At 35.2% G+C, this 23,650-nt stretch overlaps 1 protein-coding gene across 1 annotated transcript; it reads right to left on the bottom strand.

The window, feature by feature from the left end:
• Positions 1-4,023: 4,023 nt before the first annotated feature.
• Positions 4,024-11,877, bottom strand: LOC148880628 (Histone H3 K4-specific methyltransferase SET7/9 family protein). The gene is made up of 3 exons (XM_088962595.1): positions 10,383-11,877; positions 7,184-7,442; positions 4,024-4,688 (listed from the first exon to the last, which is right to left on the bottom strand). The coding sequence occupies exons 1-3, from the start codon at positions 11,567-11,569 to the stop codon at positions 4,512-4,514; spliced, it is 1,623 nt and encodes a 540-aa protein (XP_088818721.1). The 5' UTR covers positions 11,570-11,877; the 3' UTR covers positions 4,024-4,511.
• Positions 11,878-23,650: the final 11,773 nt, after the last annotated feature.

The following is a 23,650-nucleotide window of genomic DNA, read 5'->3' as shown; positions in this document are numbered from 1 at the left end:
TTTTTCCTATCCCAAACGAGCAAACAGAAGGTTTGATCTTTGATTTATTTTCAGAATCACAAGGGACTTCTTGTTTCAAACAGACCATTTAAAAGAAATCCCGAAGGTTTGGATAAGGGGCAAAGTTTGGTTCTTCAAAAATTTACTTCTACTTTATATTACATGCAAATGGATCTTAATAAATTGCTAACTGAGGCTGATGATATCACCCCATAAGGGGGTTATAGCCCATTTCGAAAATAGGAGCGATGTTTTATTATTTATTGAAAACATGAAGGGAGGTTTAAGTCTTTTACCCTAAATTTTATTATATAATGTTAGATTGTATCTTTATTCTGTATGTGTACATGTGTATTAATGTATAAGATATGCCCTTACACTAATTTTATGAACAAAAAAAACTTCCGAATCATACAAAATCCAAAGATAAACATTGTGTGAGAAACTGGTTGTGTATGAACTGCTCAATCCCTTTGTGGGTTTACTGCAATCATGGTATTCCTCATTTCCTCAATTTGCACAAACATCAAATTCTACCGTGGAAGACCTAACAGGAAAAGGAGTAAGGACCCTGAATACCATGAATACGAGCTTTCTGATGAGCTCTAGCATTAAGGATTCGACTTCCTAGAGAGATCAAATTATCAGTTGCAGAGTATCGGGATGTATAGTTTATTAGGATAGAAAACCAGTAAATGTCATGTCACAACTAGATGGAATGAGATTAAGTGATTAACCGCACCATTTAACTGACCTTAACGATTTCGTACCTGATACCAATAAGTCGAAAACCAAAAAATCAAACCGAAAATCGAATTGGAAAATGTGGTTAAGCAAAGCTATCGATTTGGTATTTTTGAAAAACTAAAGCATCGGTTTATTTTCGGTTAACCTATATATATATATATATATATATATATAATATTTATAATATATTATATACCATTTATTATTTATAATATAATATTATACATATATTTATATAATATACATTATAAATATAAAAAACCAATGAACCGAACTGATCAAAAACTGAAATTGACGGACCGATTAACCAGTGGTACTGGTTCAGTTTGCAAAAAATTGCCCACGAACCATGGACACCCTTACTGATAGTAAGTATTACAACCATATAATAATGCATCAATTGAGAGAGAATCCTTTCCCCAATAGTCCATCTTAATTAGGGGTGCTCACGGTTCGGTTAACCAAACCGTGGGCTAACTTTTGAAACTGAATCGGGGTTACCGGTTTTTGAAAAACTAGTAACTGAAATGGAACTGGAGTTGATTGGTTAACCGGTTCGGTTCGTCGGTTTTTCAGTTTTTTATTATTTACAATGTTTATTATAGAAAAATATATAAATATATAATAAAATACTAGAAATATGTATAACATTATATTATATTTTAAATAATAAATAATATATTATAAATATATATTTATATATAATGCATATTTATTAATTTATAATGTATAGAAAATGTATAATACAAATATACATAAATATATGTATAACGGTCTGTTCAATTAACTGCCGGTTTTCTATTTTGGTTAACCAAAACTGAACTGATACCTTCGATTTTTTTAAAATATTGAACCAAAACTAAACAGACCGATTTGATTAACCAAATCTTTGGTTCAGTTTCGATGGATTTTTTTGATCAATTCGGTTTTTCAGTTTTTTTTACTCACCCCTAATCTTAATGGTATAATTCAAACTCCAGGGTACCGCTCGACTAGAACTTCTCTTCTCTGGTTACCCTCTTCTCCGTGCTATACTTGATGTTGAGGTTTTGGTTGCGAGTTATGAGTTTGCAATCTTCATTGATTAATTCCCATCTCCACGTAGTTTGCAGCTCTTCTTGATGGTGATCTTTGAATCTCCTTCAAATGTAATTGAGCCTTGAGTCTTAGGGCGGCCCACACCTCGGCAACTGTGATTGTAGTTTTACCTATTGCCTATTGGGCCTATTTTAGCCCTTATGATTTCTCCTTTATTTATTTCTAGCTATGAAATTTATGTAAACTTCATTCTGATTAGGACCTTTCCATTTAATCCATGTCATGTTTTTGGATATGTCTCTTTTTATTCCATCTTTTGTAGAGTTTGCACTTGATACTCCATCAGATTTGGGGGGATTGAATTGAACCTCCTATTGTTGAATTTTTTTTTCGTTTTATTTTTCTAAAAAAGGTAACTTATTTTTATTTTCCAAGAATAGATTGAATATTCACTTTTCTCCTGTCATTTTGTTCCACCATTCTACCACATTTTGATGATGGCTGTTAATGTGAACCTGGCTTGGGAGGAGTTCATCTAACTTTTCATTATATGATCCTTGTATTGAATATCACATACTGAGCATTCCAAATGCAAATGGCCCCCACTGTTAAATCACATCTTCCAATGAATATCATTATTGAAGATGGCTTTGGAGCGACTGTCTTTTTTTTTTCTCTTTGGTCCTCCATCTGCCTAACAAATAAATAAATAAAACACAGACTACAGTAGTGCAACTGATTACTTGCCCACTCAGATTCAAGATTCAACCAGGGAAAGGGAGCAAGCAAGTATTCGTAAGAACCAGAAACTCTTTTCTAATAGTCAAAGATATCAGTCAAAATCTGAGAAAGATGACATGACCACTTAGATGCAGTATGGCTCCCATCCAGAGAGAGAGAGAGAAACAATACATTAACAATGCTTTGTACAAGATAGATTCTATTTGTTTCCTTTGTACAAGAGTGGACCCTAGTTGTAGAATGAATATATCTTTGTTAGAAAGCCACACTCCACATGATATATATGTGCTAAGATCAGACATGAGTCATGGCATATGGTTCATGCTTTCCCCCATGCTGGCAGGTTGGTGCCATGGCCCTGTGAGCAGTGATTCCTTTTGCCGTACAAGCTACAGACTGAAAGCTAGCAGAGATCTACGCAATTATAACAACAAGACCATTACTTGTTGCAGAGTTCGGTCAGGAACATTTCATAACAATGAGTTGCTCTTGGCAGTTTAGGTTTCAGAGAGATGCAGGTTGATACAAGCCAGCCATTCTGTTTTTGTATTGTGTTGCACAACTAGCCATATGACTGCACTGTGGAGAAGCATGCATTTCGAGCAATGCACCCTATTTACAGGCTACCTACCCTACTAGCTGTTTTTGTTAATAAGCACCCCTGATCTTTGTAGATTCTTTTTTTATTTCCTAATAGAATCTGAATGACCGACGTTTGGGTCAACATTGGCTCCATAAACAGTGTAGAATCTAATGATCAATTTGCAAATAATCAATCTCTCATTGATGAATTTATGCATACCTTCAACTGAATAAGCCAATGCACTGAATCAGTCAAATTTTACTTAACCAACCAACCAATAGGTCTGATACCCTAAGATTGATGAAATACATCAAGACCAAGCTAAGACATTTATTTTTAGAATAGCACAGCAACGCATTAATACATCAAACCAGCTAATGTACCACCACAATCATGAGCATGATTGTTAAAATGAATCAGCAAACAACTCATGAAACATAATTAGTGATTTAATATGTTTAAATCGCTAAAGAGTACCAGGATGTCTGTCTTGATCACAAACGTAAAATATACCTACTCTGTACAAAACGAATCACAGTCGGGTTATGAATTACAGATAGAAAGGATTTCTTAGTCCAGCATAAGACCACCCAAGGGTTGATGAGAATGACGACTTGTGGAATTGCTGAAATCTCAAAAAGAAAACCATCATCCACATGTCAAAACATTTTGTGAGTAGATGATTCCCTTAGGCTATATTTGGTTTGGAGGAAAATGTAGGGAAAGGTAGGGAAACCTTTACAAACCTTGTATTGGTTTCCCTGTCTTTCCCTTCCTTTCCCTACCTTTTCCTTCAAACCAAACATTGCGTTATCTTCTTGGGATTGCTAGCTGCATCAGAACATTTGATGATAGTTTTCCTATGAGAAAAGTTGAAATAAAGAAAGAATCAAATTATGTTGTGGAGAGAGGGAGAGAGAGAATCAATTACATTAACTCCCCATTATCTTCTTTTAAGCCATAGTTCAGATACAACACCGTGGCCATGCTAAGTTCAACTTTAGCACCAGCCACCAACATTACATCTACCCTTTTACAAAGAAAAAAGGACCAAATGGAATAACAAAATTAGAACTCTTTTACACCTAGCACTTTGTTAGTGCCAGTCTTCATACTCCTCTATCACTCATCCTATGTACATATTACACTGAAGCAAAAAGAGAGCCAACATGCTCCTCAATCAGGCAACATTTTCCAACTGAAAGTGGTTCCAAGCAGGCACCTCACAATTGCTATCCTCTTGATGGGAAAAAAGGCAGGAAAATGCAGAAGAGAAAATAACAATATAGAAGAAAAAAAGACCAATGGTAGCAAAATTTCTTTTGGTTTAGTTCAATTATTCGCCTCAGCTGCAGTGGAAACAAGATGTTGATGCTGCTGATGGTGGATGGAACATTAGTTGTCACACAATTGGAATTGGTATGTCATCGCTACTGCTATGATGCATTCGCTTCTGGACAGCCTTTACAGCAGCAACTCTTGCTGCATTGGCTGCCTTATTAGCTGCCACTACAGCCCTGTTCACCCTCTCATCAACTCTGGGAACATCATATGCCTTCTCTGCTGCTCGTCTAGCTTCCTGAAAATAAAAGAATCTAATCAGAACATTCCACCTAATATCTTCAATGGTTTTATCAAGTGTTAAAAACTATGTGATACCCCTTATTCCCAGCACCTGCTCTTTCATGGTCCAGCTTTTATATTTTCGAGATCTTGTTGGAAACAATGATCAAAACTATGTGATACTCGAGGGATGGATCCTAATCCATTTGACCAATTGTTTGCTCTGCAATGGTCACTAATCAGGACTACAAGATCATTCAATATTATGGTGGTAAATGTGAATTGCATGGTAGGTCAAAGTGATCTCCATATAGTTTCAGGCCACTGTTGTAACAAAGGTGGGTAGTACTTCCAGGTTGATTAGCATAGATGATTAAAAATATGGAGGCATGAGATAGGCACCAGAGCTTTTAGATGTGAGAGTCTAAGTCCTTGAGAAAAACATCAAACTAATACAAGGAATAGTGTAAAAATATGTATAGAAAGGGTTTTTTTATTATTAAATAAGAGAAGCTTATAGCTGGATAAATGATCATATACACAAAGGAGCTGGGAATATTAATGAGCTTTAAAAAAAGCAATAGCATTCTTACAAATCATCCAGGGAGTCTTCTGTACTGTAGTCTTGAATAGGTATGGTTTGTTTCAAACCACTAGGCCCCACTGTGGTCTTTGAAACTACAGGTTTTGGAACTCACCACACTCCACACCTTTGGTAGTCCTCTGTGTGTTGTGTTGTGTTCCAGAAAATCGGGATTTGAAATGTGTTGGTTTTTAGGTGATATGTACTGAAGCAATGACAAATAAAGGCAGAACAGTATGGTGCAGTTGGGAACACGAGAAATAAGTGTTCAGAAACTTGCAATACTTTGATTTCTATGACCATGAATTGCTGGTACCAGAATGAAAGTGGCTTAAAAAAAGGCCCATACACTTTGGCGTGTTCTTGAACTGGATGAAACACAAAAATAACACTACTAAAAACACCTTAATAACTACTAAGGAATTCTATGTGTTAAGAGCTAAAAATGGCCTGAAATATGTTAAAGCACAGATACAGGGACCTAAACATACAACGAAGGAAGGAATTTGCTTTCTACCTTTAGGTGTGGACCTCAAGGCTGAGCTTTGAGGTATTTTCCTTGAGGCTTGCCTCATGGAACATGTGGAAGCCTCATATGCCTATTAAAATGTTGGCACTAATTAAAGAATGGCTATGACCAATTCGATTAGAACAGTATCCTGTATCTTATGTAGATGTATCAAGATTATAGCTTGATGTGCATTTTTTAGGTTTATATACAATAATAAGCAATTCAGTAAGAGCAAAAATTTTGGCTAACCATTGAGGGGACTTCCAAGTAGTCATAACCTGACTACTGTTCCGGATTGAAGTACCATGATGTTTAGTTTCTTGCTTAGAAGCCAAACACCTGAGTGCCTTGATCAGGTTGGTTCTAAGCAAGGTTTAAAGTATCAATATGCAACGAATGGCAGTGCGTATTGTATCAGTATCAAAAGTTTTTTTTTATCAATACAGTATCAAAAGTTACCAAAATGTGAAATAATGAGATTTAGGGGGTTTTGGATGTTTCAGATGGTGGAAGGCACCCTCAGAAGCCTGTCTCTCAATTACCAGGCTGAAAAATTATATATATATAGAGAGAGAGAGACCAATAGATACACATGATATGCGATTTTTTGTTATCATGCATGTCAATATTTTAAACTTTGGTTCTACGAACAGCCAATACTCTTGCTAATAACCTGGATTAGCAAGTACAGATCAGCAAATACTTTGTCAGATATGTTAGCTAAGCAAGGGGTAAATAGGGAAGAATTATTTTGGGCTCAGATGTGATTCTTGTTTTTCTTTCCTAGTTTACTTGTAATATTCAAGGAGGGGCTGCAGCTCGCGCCTCTCGCTGGGATGATGTATGAACTCACTCTAAATTTGCTTCTGAATCAATAAATTTATTATTATTCATAAAAAAAAATAACCTGGATAGTACTGGGGTTTACAGGGAAAATGTATATGCCTAGGCCTTGGTCTGAACTGCTAATTGTTATCTTTGAAATGTAACTGGGGGATCAACTTATCCTGTTTTCATTTTTGTACATTATTCAGTTGTTAATTCAATAAAAATCTTCTTATTACTGTTTCTTATCAAAATAAACAAATAAATATTCCTTTTTTTTAAGATACTAAATATCCCATTATTCAGTTTGCTCCTTCCAAGAATATTGGTTCTACATCAAGAGGCTAATGTTAAGCCATAACACATTACTTTTCTATTATTGTCCATGCATCATTGTGTAGGCCATGTCTCATGGAGCATAAAAAGGCCTGAGCATTGCCTAATCCTGGACTACATTGCTGGGTCAATGCAAATATAAAATAGCAAATTTGACTGGACAGACAATTGCTTTTACACCTTCACAGTATAGAAACATCATGTTTGCTAAAACTAGCACAAGCCTTTAGACGAGGGTGCAGGGAAGTAAAGTTACCTGGACTGCATTGAGTACTTTAGAATGATTAACAGCAACAGGAGATCCAGGATGGGTGTTCTGTGTGCTTGGAATGTCGAGGATACCATTTTGCCAATGGCCAGATTGTGTCTCCCCATTCCTAAATGTGTACATCCCAAGTCCTTGCCTTCTTCCTTCATGCCAAGCTCCTTCATACCGATGCCCATTTGCAAAACGATAGACTCCAAAACCATGCATCTTATCTGCAAAATATTCTCCAGCATAGGTGTCCCCATTTCTGTGATTCATAGAAATAAGATGGATCTTGATTAATAAACTTTTTTTTCTTTGAGAAAAGATAATGTATAATTTCATTAATTAATGTTTGTGTAAAGAAGGAAGAATCCCCATACAGTGAGAAGCTGTACAAGTATGCATCATTCACACAACGTCAGAAGTATAGTAGATGCAAAAGGCTATGCAGTATAAGAGCTAGCAGAATTTGTCCACAAAGTGATATTCACAAAGATATTCCGGCAGACTTCATCTAGCTGTGAAGATTTGCCATTAAAGACCCTGATATTTCTTTCCATCCAGATGCACCAAAGGGTAGCTGCAGGGATGAGGCACCAAGAAACCTTGGACTAGGGAGGAAGATGTTGGACGTGCCAGCTCTGTAAGGCTTCAGAAACAGATTATGGGAAGACCTAGCATGGGTTCGGACTTTTAAAGAAGTGGGTCCAGCACAAGACTGGAGAGCATGCAAGTTGGAGAGGGCACATTGACACCTCTTTTGGTGAGATGAGGACATCCCTACCATATCCCATTTGAGATCTATTTCCCTCCTTATAAGCTTGTACACATCAATATTTCATCTTGTATTGCCATCTAGAGAAAGAAAGCCACTAGGGGGTACAGCTTAATGCAATTGCAAAATCTCGGGCTGACAAGCATAAGAAAGCAGGTTTGAATCTGAGAGTGGCCACTTAGTGCAAAAAAAAAAAAGGCAAAGGTTAAGTCTATATCCAGGATACTCTCCCAAGACCCTGGAAGGGGTAATGGTCCTAGAAAGAAGGCCACACTATGTGGAGATGTGGACATGTTAATAACAGCATCTTTAGGACATTATTGGCATTATACCTTGTACCTTTAAATAAGTAACAAAATGAGAAAATGTTGCCTGTTGGTCAGTGATGCATGCTTCTGCACTTCCATGATTGTGATAGATATCAAGCCAAACATCTATCACAATAAACGTATAGAAAGCAAATAAATAGAGACCACCTAGCTGGTGACCAGGGAAAGAAAAACAAAGTTATAGCTCCCCTATTTCTCCATTGTAGCTTTGTATCTCGTATCTGGAACAATTCCATTAAGCTATTTCATATCTAATGTCATACGCAGAGAATAGTGCACATCCTTGATATCCTCGGAGAAGGAATCACTTAACCTTAAGGACCAAGGGAAGATCCAATGGAGCTTTCCTACCAATGTGCAGGCTACCAACATTTTATTGAGGGTGACTCTCATATAGTAATGCCTTGGACTTGGAGACTCAAGTTATCAATTGTGCAAGGCTTTGGCTCTGACTGGTAAATTAAGGAGTAAATCCATGAAGCCAAAAAGGACTGATACTGGAAGAGCTTCGACCAATCAACCTCTCAGGTGAATTTTGCTGAATGCCACTTGATTGGTTACCACTTTATGATACCATTTGATTGGTTATAAGTTTCTCTGTTATTATAACATTCCAGTATAATAGTCGAGCCCTAGATTAATCCCTCATTCAGAAGGTAACCAATTGTTTCCAATTCAACAGTGGATAACATAGCATAGAGGTGGATCAGATAAGAAATGAACTATTTAGGGCCCCTAATATGTCAAAATAGTTCTTTTTCCTTGTATATGATGTACATGGGGAGCCCCATATTTTTCAATTGGTATAAGAGCACCTTATTTTAGTTGTCACTAGTATAAATTCACAAGCTGAACAGTCTTGCGAATTTGAGGTTTTACTTTCCATTGTTAGGGTCAGAAGCTAGGTTTTCATTGGGGGAGGGAAGTTAAAGATTTAGTCCTAGTATTAATATTAGAATTTTTCAAGGTTTTGACTTTCAATTACCTAATGCAAAACAGAATAATGTGTAAAAGAGTTTCAACACCAACAATGACAATAATGATTTGACTTGCTTAAAAAGGAAAGAAATGGTTTTCAAGGAAATGTAAAACTGAAAGAGAGTTTGGTTATTGCTAGTTATTTGTATTTCTTAAAATTGATAGAATTTAAATATAGAACTATGGTCTACGGATTAACCATTTAAACTCAGTGGCAGTGGAGACTTCCAACACAACTAAAGAATTATTGCACCAAATTTGACGGTGGATGAGAGGCTAGATCTTTTCAAGCTGTCTCATGGGGTATTGGAAGAGGAAGACAGTTAAGACAAATATAGAGTTGTTACAAAATTGTGTTAAGCAATATTTTTAGCTCAAGCTTTTTTTTTTCTTGACTTGGCAAGCAAAGGTCTTATACTCCTATTACAAAATCTTCTTAGTCTTCAATTCTCCATGCCTTAACAGGGATGGCCTTGAAAAGAAGTATACAGATCTAAGAAGGAGTAGGATGCAGAAAAAAATAATAATAATAATCCCTCAACCCCTATGGGGCATGTGACATATTCAAAATTCAAATAATTGATAATCCCTCGACCCCTAGGGGGTAATCACCCTATGGTCGCTATATTTCAGCTTAGGAAGGTGAGGAAGAAAAATATAATGTAATAACAAAGCAGTCTGCAAAAGACAATGGTCAACATAAATGAGGGAAGTTATAAAGGGAAGTTATAATAAATAACATAATTATTTATTATGTTATACATAAAACTGCTTAACTATTAATAATCAATTTAGGTTATGTTTGGTATCATTGAAACATTTCTGGTTGATCAATAACCTAGAAATTAGACCCAAGATCCAGATATCTTTATATTTCATGAACTCAAGAATGTAAAATCAACCATCCATGTCTATTCTGCAAACACTATTAGAATGAAGGAGATTCAATAACCCAGAAAAGTTTGCATAAGACAATGTGACATTGGAAACTTAAATACCAAATGATCATTGGTCACTATTCTATTAAACCAGTTTGATCTTGGAAGACTAACAAAGCCCCGGAAATAGTAAACCCGTGTAATTTATTTGAATAGAGAAATCTAAAGACTAATATCTATAATACCTGAAATGATAGTGGCCCAGGCCATGCTTGACACCCCACTTGAATTCCCCAACATATCGACTTCCATCCTCGCAGGTATGAACGCCGCATCCATGACTCTGCCCATTCGACCACTCTCCAGAATAAACGTCCCCGGTGTAAAATCTATACACCCCAAGACCATGCCTTAAACCCTGTCTGTACTGCCCACGATATCGACTCCCCCTTGCCCATGTCTCCACCCCATACCCATCATACCTCTCATCAACCCAATCCCCTTCATACCTCCCACTCATGTAATAATAGTAAACCCCGCTCCCTGAGCACTTTCCTTTATGAAATTCACCCTCGTAGACGTCTCCATTACTGTAAACCTGAACGGAACACCCCGAATTGACCCGTTTCTCCGTTTTTGTCTTCGACCCAATTGACCAAAGAACCGGGGGAGGAGGGCGGGAGGAAGGAGAAGATAATTTGAGAGGGAAGGAGCGGGACAGGAGGAGCCGGATTGAGGGTAGGCGAGGGAGGGTTAGGTTAAGGGAAAGGAGGAGCACGGTTGAGAAAGCGAGGGCAGAGAGGAAGTCGAGGAGGAATGAACTGCGGGGGTTGGAAAAGAAAAAATAGAAGGACGGGAGGGAGAAGAGCAGGAGGAGACGGAGGTGGACGCGAAGGCGGCGAACGTGGCGGAGGTGGCGAAGGAGACGGAGGGCGGCGGCTCTGGTGTTCGGCGATATATGAAAAGGAGACAGGTAAGAAGAAGCCGGCGATGACGATGACAAATTGGAAGGATACGGTGAGGCATTATGGTGGTGCTTGTGTTGGTGGAGGGAGGATAAGGTAGGGGAGTGAGAGAGCGTCGAAGGCGTGTGGTTCATTATGGGTCTCTTGTGAGGGGCCGAGAGAAGGGTTTTGGCTGATGGACTGGATGTGGGTTCATCGTGAAGTTGAATTTGGGTTTCATTCTGATGTGCTATTACCGTTATCGATGTTGGTGCCGGGGATGCTGTTGCCAATATAGATGGAGAGTAGTCAGGAGAAGATGGAGGAGGGATATAGATTTGGAGGAGATTCTGGGTTTGTGGGATTTGATGGGTTTGAGATTGGAGATGCTTCTGGTAAACTGGAAGGAGAGGCGGTGTTGGGTTGAAATCGGAAGAGACACCGCTGCTTTCTTTCCCGATCTGATCTTCGGATTTCTTCTGATGCATTACATATAAAACTAATCTCTTTTTCTTCTTCTTCTTCTTCTTGTAAATCGTATATCGTAGCAGAGTAGAGATTACTGTTTGGTTGAGATTAACGTTTTTTCTTTCGCCTTCCTTTTCTCTTTGGCTTCTTCGTTTTCCCTCTCTCTCTCTCTCTCGCTTTTCGCTTTTGAGCTTTTTATCTCTCTGCCCAAAATTTTCTTTTTTGTTTTCCTATGTTCGTTTTTTGGGTTTGGTATGACGTTACAGAGAGAAAATGGATGTGTGAGGATGAATTGATTTTGGGAATGACAAATGCCAAATGGGCCTCGGAAAACTGTCCTTGGATTCGTTTTAAAATACTAAAATGCCACACTATTTTCTCTTTTTGCATATTTTTCGGAAATGACAAAGATGTCCTTTTGCCGGTTAAGCTTTTCAAAATTCAAATTACGAACCCACCCCTCTCCCCATTTTAAAACTGCTTTTCAAGTTGCGATTTCCGAAGCGGGTGGAACCCATGCGAGTAGGATAGCCGGGTTAGCCGGAATTGGTTGGATCGGCCGGTCAGGTTGAAGTTCGGGTTAGGGTTGATGCATTGACTAACCTCTTCTAACCCAAACCTGATAGTTCTTCGTATTTATATTTATTTATAAATAATATGAATTGGATTAGGGTTAGGGCTATTTATATATATTATGAATTTGGATTTGATCCTCATAAGACCGGCCTCTTAGCCCCTTACAGCTGTACATAAGAATATCTCCCATGAATAAAAACATATAAGTATAAAGATGTTCCCAATGCACAGTTATAAATTGAAATTTATATATAAGTTTCAACAATTTTATGTTTGGAGGCAACAATTTTCGAGTGTGTTTGTCATTGTATATATAATAATGCCAAAACAAATGAACATTGACCTCGGGATCTAAAAAAAACATTTTAGCAAAGTGAAGCAAAGAAACAGGGCCAACCCAAAAAAAAAGTTGGGTTGGATTAAGGTTTAGATTTGGGGGTTCAACAACCTGACTTAACCTAGACTACCTTACAAAAGAAAAAAGACAAAAAAAAAATGCTAGTTTAGGTGGTGTTTGGAACCAATGCCATTTCTTGAGAGGCGTTTTCTCAAAAATGGTGCTAGTAAGTATCTTTCTCAGGTGTTCTATTTGGTGTCATTATTGTTGTTGCCATATAAGTGTTTTTCAATGCTATGCCAGCATACTGTTATTAATAATAGTAGAAAAATAGGAAAACACAAAAAAAAGGGCAGGTTCTCATGCCACACCTTTTCCTGATTTTTAAGGTATGATCCAAAATAACATTTTTCAAAAACAGCTAATCAAATAGCAGTTTTCACAAAAAAAATAAAAAATAAAAAACGGATTTCTGATATAGTGCTGATGTACCCCGTTTTATGAACGATGCCAAACTCCTACTTAATTGACCCAGGTCCAATCGTAAAGGGTCCACCTAAGCCAGAACCACTTATGCTCGGTTTGGATGGTTCAAATTACTAGGTTGAACCTGTTACAAATAATTTTTGATAATTAAATGATTTATTTACCATATTATTATTATTATTATTATTATTATTATTATTATTATTATTATTGAGGGTACAAAGTCAGATGCTCTGAAACAAAACATACATTCCATGAGTAGAGAGAGGTAAGCCCCGTAATTTTGAGGAGAAACAAGGGTGTTTAGAAGGCCTGACTCCCTGGTTCCGATCCAATCGCTGGACCCGTCGCCTCTTCCCACTTCACTTGCGGAAACGACAGAAGACCCGTTCAAACACGAGAACCTCAGATGAGCCATCATCTTCCTTTTACACGTGTAAGAACCAATAGGTGACACGTGGTAACGATATCACCCTCATTACCTACCATAAATAGAATATAAAAAGTAAAACGGACGCGTCCGTACTCGAATTACGGAAACGCCACACTCTGCCTTCCCCTCCATCCACGACTCACGAGAAATAATCGGCGGACCGCCGGAGCTTAAGGCAGAAGCCAAGGCGGAGCGCGGCTGCAATCCGGTTGATCGATTTGAAAATTTTCAACCTGTCAGGCTCGGGTAAGGATTCGGGTTATCCCACCCATATTGTACCCATCTCCCAACTCCCAAGCCCAAGGATGGGTGTGATTCGTAAATATGGAAAAGGTGGAGGGTAATTTTTTAAATGCTTACCCCTGTATCATTACCAAGAAGGATAGGCAGAGAATAGGTGACCCATCTTACATGTTACATCTGACACCAAGCACCAGCTTTTCATAAAGGATCTCATAAATATGGAGAAGCTTTTTTAGACGTCAGATTAGAATCCATATCTCACTTGATGTGGGGACCCCCAATTCAATTCTTTGAATCGAATCGGACAGACACAGACCAGCACAATTTCTTATGAGAAAAGTGAAAAGGCGACCTTCAGTCCAAAAACATCCTTTTCAGGAGTTTCTCTTTAATCATCTGTTTCATTGTAGACAACTCAAACTCTTTATGGGTTATGCAGAAATTAGTGGAAACGGTGAGCTCATGGCTAGTCCAAACTCAACCCATTTGTCTGTATTCTCATTTCAATGAATTGATCCAATACATGGTTTTCGAACCATTGTTGATCCGGACGATCGGATCATTCGGCCCGGGAATCGTTCAGCCAATTGATTCCATTTTATTTCAAACTCAATCTATGGTAAAAAAAAAACCGTTAAATCAATCAAATATCCGTTGATTCAGGCGGTCGAACCATCAATCCATCGACTCGTAAAATAGTTTTTTATAATTTTTTTTTATTGTCAAAACAGACCGTCCATTCAAACTAGACAATTAAGCCATTAACCTAAAAAACGGTGGCCATAACAGTTCCATTTCTATATCATTTTTTTTTAACCATGATCCAATATATGTTAAACATTGAAGGATTCATATTTTTTTTTAGATAGGGGTGTCAATAGACCGATTTTGGGTTGATTCATATTAGACCGGATGAGATTGGACCAAATCCAGTCCAATTGACACTCCTACTTACAAAGCACACCTCGTGCCAATTTCACACTACACTACGTTTTAACATTTATATTGGAAATAATTCTTTTCAATAACAATACAATATATGGGAAATATTTCTAATGTACAGGTAAAAATGCTGTAAGATTGATGTGAGACATGATTTGTGAAAAACAAATCCGAATCCACACAATTAGGAGTAATTCATACCTAGTTGGCATTTGAATTTGATCCCTAGTCAGATATTCTATCAAATGAGTCACCATCGATTTGTATATTGATGGATTTGAAAACTACATTCTCTAAATATGTAGAGAAATGGTCATTTAAAGATTCCATATGGTTGGGATAAGGATTAGTTGTTGAGTTGAATTGGATGCAATGGACATCGTTGTAGTTTTATATTTTTTTTTGTCCGACATGATATTTAAATTCCTAAATTTTCAATTATTCAACAAAACAGATGGGACTTTGATCCAAACTTGATTTATGTTTGAATCGAATTAAATCTTATAATTGAATTCAGATGGGACTCATTACATACCATTCGTAAATTAAAATCAAAATAATTATAAGAATTTCTATGATACTGAAAAGACACGTGTACCTGAAAAACTTCAATCAATCAAAAACCTACGTGAATCTGAATTATTGATCATTGATGGGTTACCGGTTTTTTAGGTACTATACCTTTTCAGTACCGTAAGTGACTTTGAAACATCATGACAAGATGGTTGCAGTGAGGTGGAAATTCAAACGTATAGACTTAAGAGTTAAGGCTGTGTTTGATTGCAGTGCAATTTTATTTGTACTATTATAAATGTATAGCAGTGTAAATAAAATAAAATGCAAATTTTTATTTAATTTTATTTTGGGTTTTATTTTTTTCTCTCTCATATATTAATTTATTTCATTTGTATTATAATAAAAATAAATAAATTAAAATTTGAAACAAAAATATGTCAAAATTTACTTGCATTGCAACCAAACACAGCCTAAATATTATTGCATCTCCACATATTGAATTGGGGCGACTTGCAAGTATAAATGCATCAATTTGATATCATTAAATTTGAATATAGACAAATGGACAACATTTTCAGCCTCATTCATCATCCCATCTCCAAATTTTGGTCTGTTAAGAAATGGGTCATGGCCAAATATGCCCATTAAGGAGTGTTGGCAAATGTGTATGGTTTTGATTTTTCGAAAAGAAAACAAAATAAGCTCTCTGAACATGGAAAATCTCGTAGTAATTTCTTAAAGCAAAAGAGAGTGGACCACATAAAAACTTATCTGGAACCCATGTTCCTCTTTAAATGTTCTTTTCCCTTGGTAGACATATAACGTGGAGCATTTTGATGAGGTTACTTATGATGTTAACACCACCAGGTTAGGGGTTGTTTGATAGTCCAAATCTGTTGATTAATATACCAATATTTTCGATGTGCAATTGCATGAGCGTGGCCAGCAATGTGTTGTGATCAGTATAGTTGAAATGGTATTTGACACCATAGTGTATTTGTTTGTTATTTTGGTTCTAGAACATATTATGGTATTTTCAAGTAATGTTTTCGAACCATCATTGATTTGGACAGTCAAGCTGTTCAGCCCAGAGACCATCCAAGCAACTAGTTCCATTTTACCCTGAATCCAGTTTTTGGCCAAAAACCGTTGAACCATTAATCCGTTCAATGGTTTTGTCCATTTTTTATTTTCTGTTGGAATGGGTCATCCATTCAAACCAAACGATCGAACTGTCAACCCAGAAACCGGTGGCCAAAATGGTTATGATTTCAAGTCAGTTTTTAAAACCTTGTTTTCAAGTGTTCTGTTGGGGTTTTGCTGGTTCTGAAATTAGGGGTACAACTTTGGGTCATGTTTAGTTGGGAAATTATCAAATTTTCAATAAGCCCAAATTTGATGTAGTTGAAATTCTTAAAATCAAATAACTGGACTTAAAATCACAAATTTTAGACAAAAGTTATGGTGAATCCTTTGAAAGACATGATTGGCCAAACGTGATGATAAGTACACCTTGTTAAATGTGAAAGAACATTTTATGAAGCATGAACTAATGAAAATTAAACAAAATTCAATATGATTGATTGAGATTTGGATTTAACATGCAACTAATATATTAATCAGATGCAACGAGGAACTCTAAATATTAACATATTACTAATTTGTTCATCAAAAAACAGAAAAAAAGACACCATACTTAAATGGGCTCCATTAACTATTCTAAAACGAACTACGATATGCTCTTCACACCGACCTCACATTATATCCCACCATATATTAGGAACATCTCCCCATGACTAATAACATACAAGTGCGAGAGAAGTTACATTCCCGATATACGACTGAGACATCTTGTGAGAGTTCTGTAACATACCAACCATTAACAAAATAAAAAACAATTTTAGGCATCAAAAAAAGAATATGGAAATTGAAAGTAATGAGCTTTTAAGGTGATGCTTGGATAGACACTGTTTTCTAAAAAAATAGCGCCACATAGGTGCCATATCAAAGAAAGTAGTGATTCAAATAACATCCTCTTGTTTGGTACCGTTTTTCAGGAAAAAAAAGTTGTTTCAGATCATGCTTTGAAAATCGGGAAAGTGTGGTCTGGAGAAACACGAAATTCAATGTTTTTTTTTGAAAAAACGGTACATTGCTGCCAACGGTGCAATGATGTGACATCATCTTAAACATTGGATAATATAAATCAATATTGAAAATACTGCTGCCAGCATTGTTACCAAACAAAATCAGTGTTGTTTTCTTGGAAAATGCCTATATGACAAAACCAGTTCCAAATAAAAATTAAGTACTATGTTCTCTTACAACTTCAAATATTCAACACCATTTTTATAAAAAAACAGTTAAATATTTTGAACACCGATGTCAAACACCTACTAAATTACATTTTAAATAGTTTGGAAAGCTTTATGCCTCCTTTTGCATTTGTTTTTGGGACCTTTGTAACAAAGGGTTGGGATATGGCTAAATGGATAAAGATGGATTATGACAATAATGCTTATTTAGATGGATAAAGATGGCTGGCCGACTTCATTCAAGATCAATGACTAGGTCGATCAAATGCACTTTTCATCTGTATTCATTGGATTGATACATCACAAGTCACAAAATCACAACTGACACTTCTTTTAAACCTGTTTGGAATGAAAACAAATATGAATAGATTGCATGAATTGACAATTTAATCCCTTCTTAGTTTTAATATGTATTTTGTATTGATTGGGGACCCGTTTGATCTACAGGATTTGTTTAATGAAATATTTTAATTAGAATTTTTCTCAATAATAATTAAAAAATCATCATTTTTAAGAAAAATAAGTATCCATCGAGTGTAAGTTGGCAAATTATTTACAAACTGTTTTTATATTATCTGTGTATTCTAAAAAATTATAAAAAAGAGACACAAATAACCATAAAATTTGTTAAATTCTTAGGTTGTGTTTGTTTTCAGTATAAATGTGAATCAACACAAAACTCTACCGCTAGTTCCATTTACATGTGCTTGTTTTCAGTGTAAATACAAACCAATGTAAAACTCCACCTCTGGTCCGTATTTTCCATCGTATTATCTACATCAATTATCACAATGAAATTTACACCAAAAACAAACGCAGCCATAAATATAGCAATTGCTGACATCGACAACTGTGTTTCACATTTACTATAAATAAACCAGATTTTGCATGTGGATTAAGAGATGGGAATTCTTTACCTAACCTGCCGTCCAATTGGATTCAGCAAGGTTTTATTCTAAAACTGGAATATCAGAGCTGCTCCCAGTGAGATGCTCAAAGAAATAAAATCAATTCAATAAATGAATTAAGGCTTCAATATCTCTGATGATGCATGCATTTGGGTTGGCTAATTGGCTTCCCTCCTTCTGTTCTTATCCAACCACGCCTCTCCTTTTCACTGCTTTCCAATAACCCCCACCTTTGTCCTTATCATCCCTCTCATTCTCTCCTGTGTTACCCTTTAAGAAAGAAATTATGACATCAACTTTTAACAACCTCCCTCTCTGCTAGATGTTCATATTTGCTAGAAATTGAATGGGATAAGAAATGGGATCATCCATTAGATTTTTTTTTTTTTTTTTGTTTTTTTTTTTGTGGGGGGATTGACAAAGAATAGACTACTCAATATAACTTGACAAAAAATGAAGGGGTTGGATCATTTCATCAAATTGCTTTTACAGTCAGAGAATTCTCTTAGATGCTCAATGTCAAGCAGTGGGTCCCAACAATGTCCATGTCATGAATATGACAATTGGAGATTTAAAGTTGGTTTTGTCCCTCCACCAAGTATACAAGAAAACGATTCATTTTGTTTTTCATTCTTTGGTTTATGCTATTAGAGCTTCATTCTTTTATTAATTTATTATTTATAATAAAATAAAAATATATAAATTTTGCTTTCATTTTATGGGTTTATAGGTAATTGAGACAGATGGAGGCTATTAGGCTACCATGTTTATATTTTATGTCCGGATAAATAGAAAACGATAATGCATGCAGGAGAAATCATAATAAAAAAAGAATATATATATTATTTGACTAAGTTAAATTTTTTAGTGTTATCACATTAAAGTAACTGATTAGGTTAGAGTCACTTCCAATAGATGCCTCAAATAAAAAAATAGTAATGTGAGTTCACCTTTATAATTAGCTATTGTGGTTTGGGCTTTTATGTTTGGGATGATGCTCAGATCATCACCTGGTCTCTCTTGGAGTGATGACCCGATTAGGAGTGTAAGTTGGGTTAAAGAACTTCAACCACCTCAAGCTCGGGTTAGGGTTAGGCCCATTTAAAATTTAATAAATGCTCGATTAGGGTTGGGCATCTCAAGAAACATCAGACTAAATAAGGTCAGAAATATTTGATGATAGGCTCCTGCAATTAGCAACTAATGCCTAAAGACTCCACCAACAGCAGCTTAGGCTGTGTTATGTATTATTTTGTATACATTTGTACTGTATATAATTGTATTTGTAGTTTTTCCAAACTGAGCCTTAGGCTGTATTTGGTTGCAAATGCAAATAAATTTGCACTGATGCAAAACTGTGGCAATGTAAATCATTTGAATATAAATTCTGACATATTTTTGTTTCAAATTTTATCTTATTTTGTTTGATTGCAGTACAAATGAAGTAAATTAAGACATAAAGTAGAATGAAATAAAATCCAAAACAAAATTAAACAAGAATTTGTTTTTTTTTTTTTTTGTTTTTTTTTTTTACATTTACACTCTCAAAGCTACAGGGAATTCCTAAGGATATTAAAAAAAGTATGATGATATTAGGAGTTACTGTAAACTTTTAGGTTATGTTTGTTTGTGGTGCAAATTTAAAGCCAATACAAATTTTGCACCTGGTTCAATTTTTCATCTATTTGGTTGTAATTATGATTATTATGATTGACACACACACACACACACACACACACATATATATATATATATATATATATATATATATAGTGCTAACTTTGCATCTAAAAAAAAAATATATATATATATATATAGTGCTAACTTTGCATCTAAAAAAACCGATGCAAAATTTGTGCAACCTTTCTCCTATCTGAATTCTCTCATATAAAGCTCCATAAATGGGGAGCACATCATCTTGCTTTCTACCTCACTTCCAAACAGATAACCTTACACCTACCTCCGTTCTCTTTCATATAAGATGAATACTTCATCATTTTACTTTCTATTTTATTTCTCAGAAACAAATAAAACAAAGTCAAACTTGAATAAAAAAAATAAACAAGAATTTGCTTGCTGCTTGTTTGCACTGCCATGTATTTATACCAATACGAATGAAATTTGCACAGCAAACAAATTGAGTCCAAGTTAGTATATAACAGATAAGCGACATCAGCCGATTCCATTCCACTAACAATATAACCAATTACATCATCAACAAAAGAGAAAAAAAAAAAAAAAAAGCAAGAGACCATGTCTAGGTCAAAAGAATGTGATGAGTGTTCATTCATGTATTCATGTGTTGATACCCATTTTGCTTGGACCTTAAATTTTGTATTATTGATGTATAATCAAAGATTAAAATTTCATCACGTATGGGGTTCCTCCAATACGCCCTATACAGTGTTTTGGGACCCCACATATTTCAGGGGTAGACCGACCCCCTGAACCAGTTTGAGAGGAAAAAAAAACTAAAAAAATAAATAAAGGCAGGCAAGCTATATTGATATTTTGAAACTTGTGTATAATGTATTTGTGTATGCATACACTACGTAAAATTCATTCTCATTTAGAACCCCGTCCTAAAAGCAAAGGGTTGTATGGCCGATTGTTAATTTTTTTTATATTATGTAAATGAAATCTTATAATCTTTCCATTTTCATGCTTTTAACCACTATCATTATAAATTTAATTAATTACAATGATACCACTAAAAAAAAACAATCAAGGTTTTTAAAACCAAACCAGTCAAGGGTCCAATCTCAGGTCAAACGGTCCAACCATTCAAACCGAATAGACAACCCATTATGACAAAAATTAAAAAAAAAAAACCGGCCAAACCATTGAACGATTCAAATGGTTCAACTACCTGGATCAGTGATTCTGGGGTAAAATAGAACCAGTCACCTGGCCAGTTCCCAATTTTTCCAATTCGGCCGTCTAGTCCAATCAGGTTTTGAAAACCATAAAAACAATCATAACTTGTCATTTCTCCTTTTCCTCTTTCATATTTGATACCAAACATGTAATTATTTACAATTGTGCCATTGCTAACTATTTACAATGGCGCTGCTAAATTTCTATTTTTTTCCACATTTGTTAAAACTTATCTCTCATTTTATTTACAAGCAGGCCGTGTTAGGTTGTGCCGTGCGAGCCATGCTTCCCTCCTCCCCTAGGATACTTTAGGGGGTCAGCCTGACACAACCCTCCGCTTGAGCTCACATAGGCCTGTGTCATGCAGCGAGTCAAGTCTTAGGCTAGGCTAAACCATGAACCAAGCTAATCCATGTTTTTCAAAAATTTTGAATAAATAATGAAAAAGTTAAGATTAATTAAAAAATAGATAAAAATAAAAAAATCCTAATTTTTTATTTTATATGAATTTTGATTTATACAATTATTTATATATGCAATAATAAAATGAAATAACATAATAAAATTGAAAATAAAATTATATATTATATAATTATTGTATATAATATATGACCCGAGTCGACACATTCTTAGGCCTGGCTAGACCACAAACCAAGCTAAATCATTTTTTTTTAATTCTGAAAATAAATAATGAAAATTTTAACATGAATTAAAATAAATAGTCAAAAAAAATTATCTTAAAATTTTATTTTATATGAATTTTGATGTATACAATTGAAAATAAAATTATATATTATATAATTATCATTGGGCCACAAACCGGGCTAAGCCATGTTTTTATAAATTAAAAAATAGATAATAAAATTTAAGATCTTAAAATTTTATCTTATATGAATTTTGATGTGTACAATTGTTTATACATGAAATAACAAAATGAAATAATATAATAAAATTATATATATTATATAATTATTGTATATAATATATGGCCCAAGCCCGCACGGGCCCGTGCTATGCTACAAACAAGGCTGGTCCATGGGCCAAGCTAGGCTACAAATCAGGCTAAGCCATTTTTTTTTTAATTTTTGAAAAAAGTAACAATTTTTAACATAAATTAAAAAAAAATAGACAAAAAACTAACAATGTTAAAGTTTTATATTGGCCCGAACACACACAAGCCCATGCCATGCAACAGGCTGGGCTGGTCTATGGGCCAAGTCTTAGGCCAAACTGGGCCATGAACCAGGCTAAGCCTGTTCATGGGCTCAATAACTTGATATTTCAGCCCAACCCATTAACAACACTAAATTAATTAATTAAATAATTTGATATAGCCTTTACCAATCTTGTATTGACAATACATAAAGTTTTATTTCTTTATTTACTTATTTTACTAAATTATTTAGTTAATTAATAATTTAATAATCTAACAAGTTATAATTACTAGCAAAGTAAGACAGAGAATCATGTAAATATTTATATATATTTACTCTCACTTTATTGCCTATTCATTTCATTTATTTTATAAATTTATTCATTAAATTTATTATTATTTAATTATTTATAATCATTCCACTATATAAAACAAAAATACAATGACAAAAGTAATCTCTCCCACTTTCACTCTATTGCCCAACGGCAGTGATTATTTATCTATTGCTTTATTTTATTAAATTAAATATATTATTATCTCTAAATTTTTATTATTTTAAATTGATCTTTTTCTCAATAAACTTTTAATTAAAAAGTTTCACAAATTTTTTCCTATACAATAACCCCTCCGCTAGTTTTAATTTTTTAACAACAATGTGACTAAGCGCGCTGGGCTTCTGAAGCCTCTATCAATTCCGAGTTGCGACAATACACAATAATGTTTTCACCGGCTAAAGGATTACTTTACAACTTTATATTACATCAAATTGAAATACTTATCTAGAAGCAAGGTTCAAAATATCAATACGCTCAATACGCCGGTATAGGCATATCAGGAGAATCGATACTCTTTTTTATGGTTTTTTTTTTTCGCCAACTGGTTCAAGGAATCCGGTTTAGGTCTTCACCACACCCTGAACCAGTCAGACCACCAATACACCCACTGTAGGGACATATCGGTGGGGTGCCGGAATGATACGTATTAGCCAATACAGGCCCATACATGTCGATACTTTGAACCTTATCTAGAAGCCTATCTAGTCCAGCATCAAATTGTATGACTATTCGGTGGGGAACAGTTCGCCTTCGAAGGAACAAAAAAGAGGCAACTAAATAATAACAGCTTGGGCAATAATCCATTCTAATACATGGAAGAAATAAAGCATTTGAAATTTTGGCATCGACCTGCTTGAGAAAAGACCCAAAACAAGAGAGCACCGAGATTACATGGATCGGAGTGGAGAATGCAAACGTAAAGCATTGCCAATCTGACGTTTTCTAACCCTATTACCAACATAGAGCATAGCAATCGTCTA

The sequence above is a fragment of the Nelumbo lutea genome, chromosome 1 (assembly GCF_056320005.1).
Source record: "Nelumbo lutea isolate HS-2025 chromosome 1, American lotus-T2T, whole genome shotgun sequence".
Classification (NCBI taxonomy): domain Eukaryota; kingdom Viridiplantae; phylum Streptophyta; class Magnoliopsida; order Proteales; family Nelumbonaceae; genus Nelumbo; species Nelumbo lutea.
Note: the sequence above shows the minus strand (reverse complement) of the source record. Positions and strands in the feature narration are given on the sequence as shown.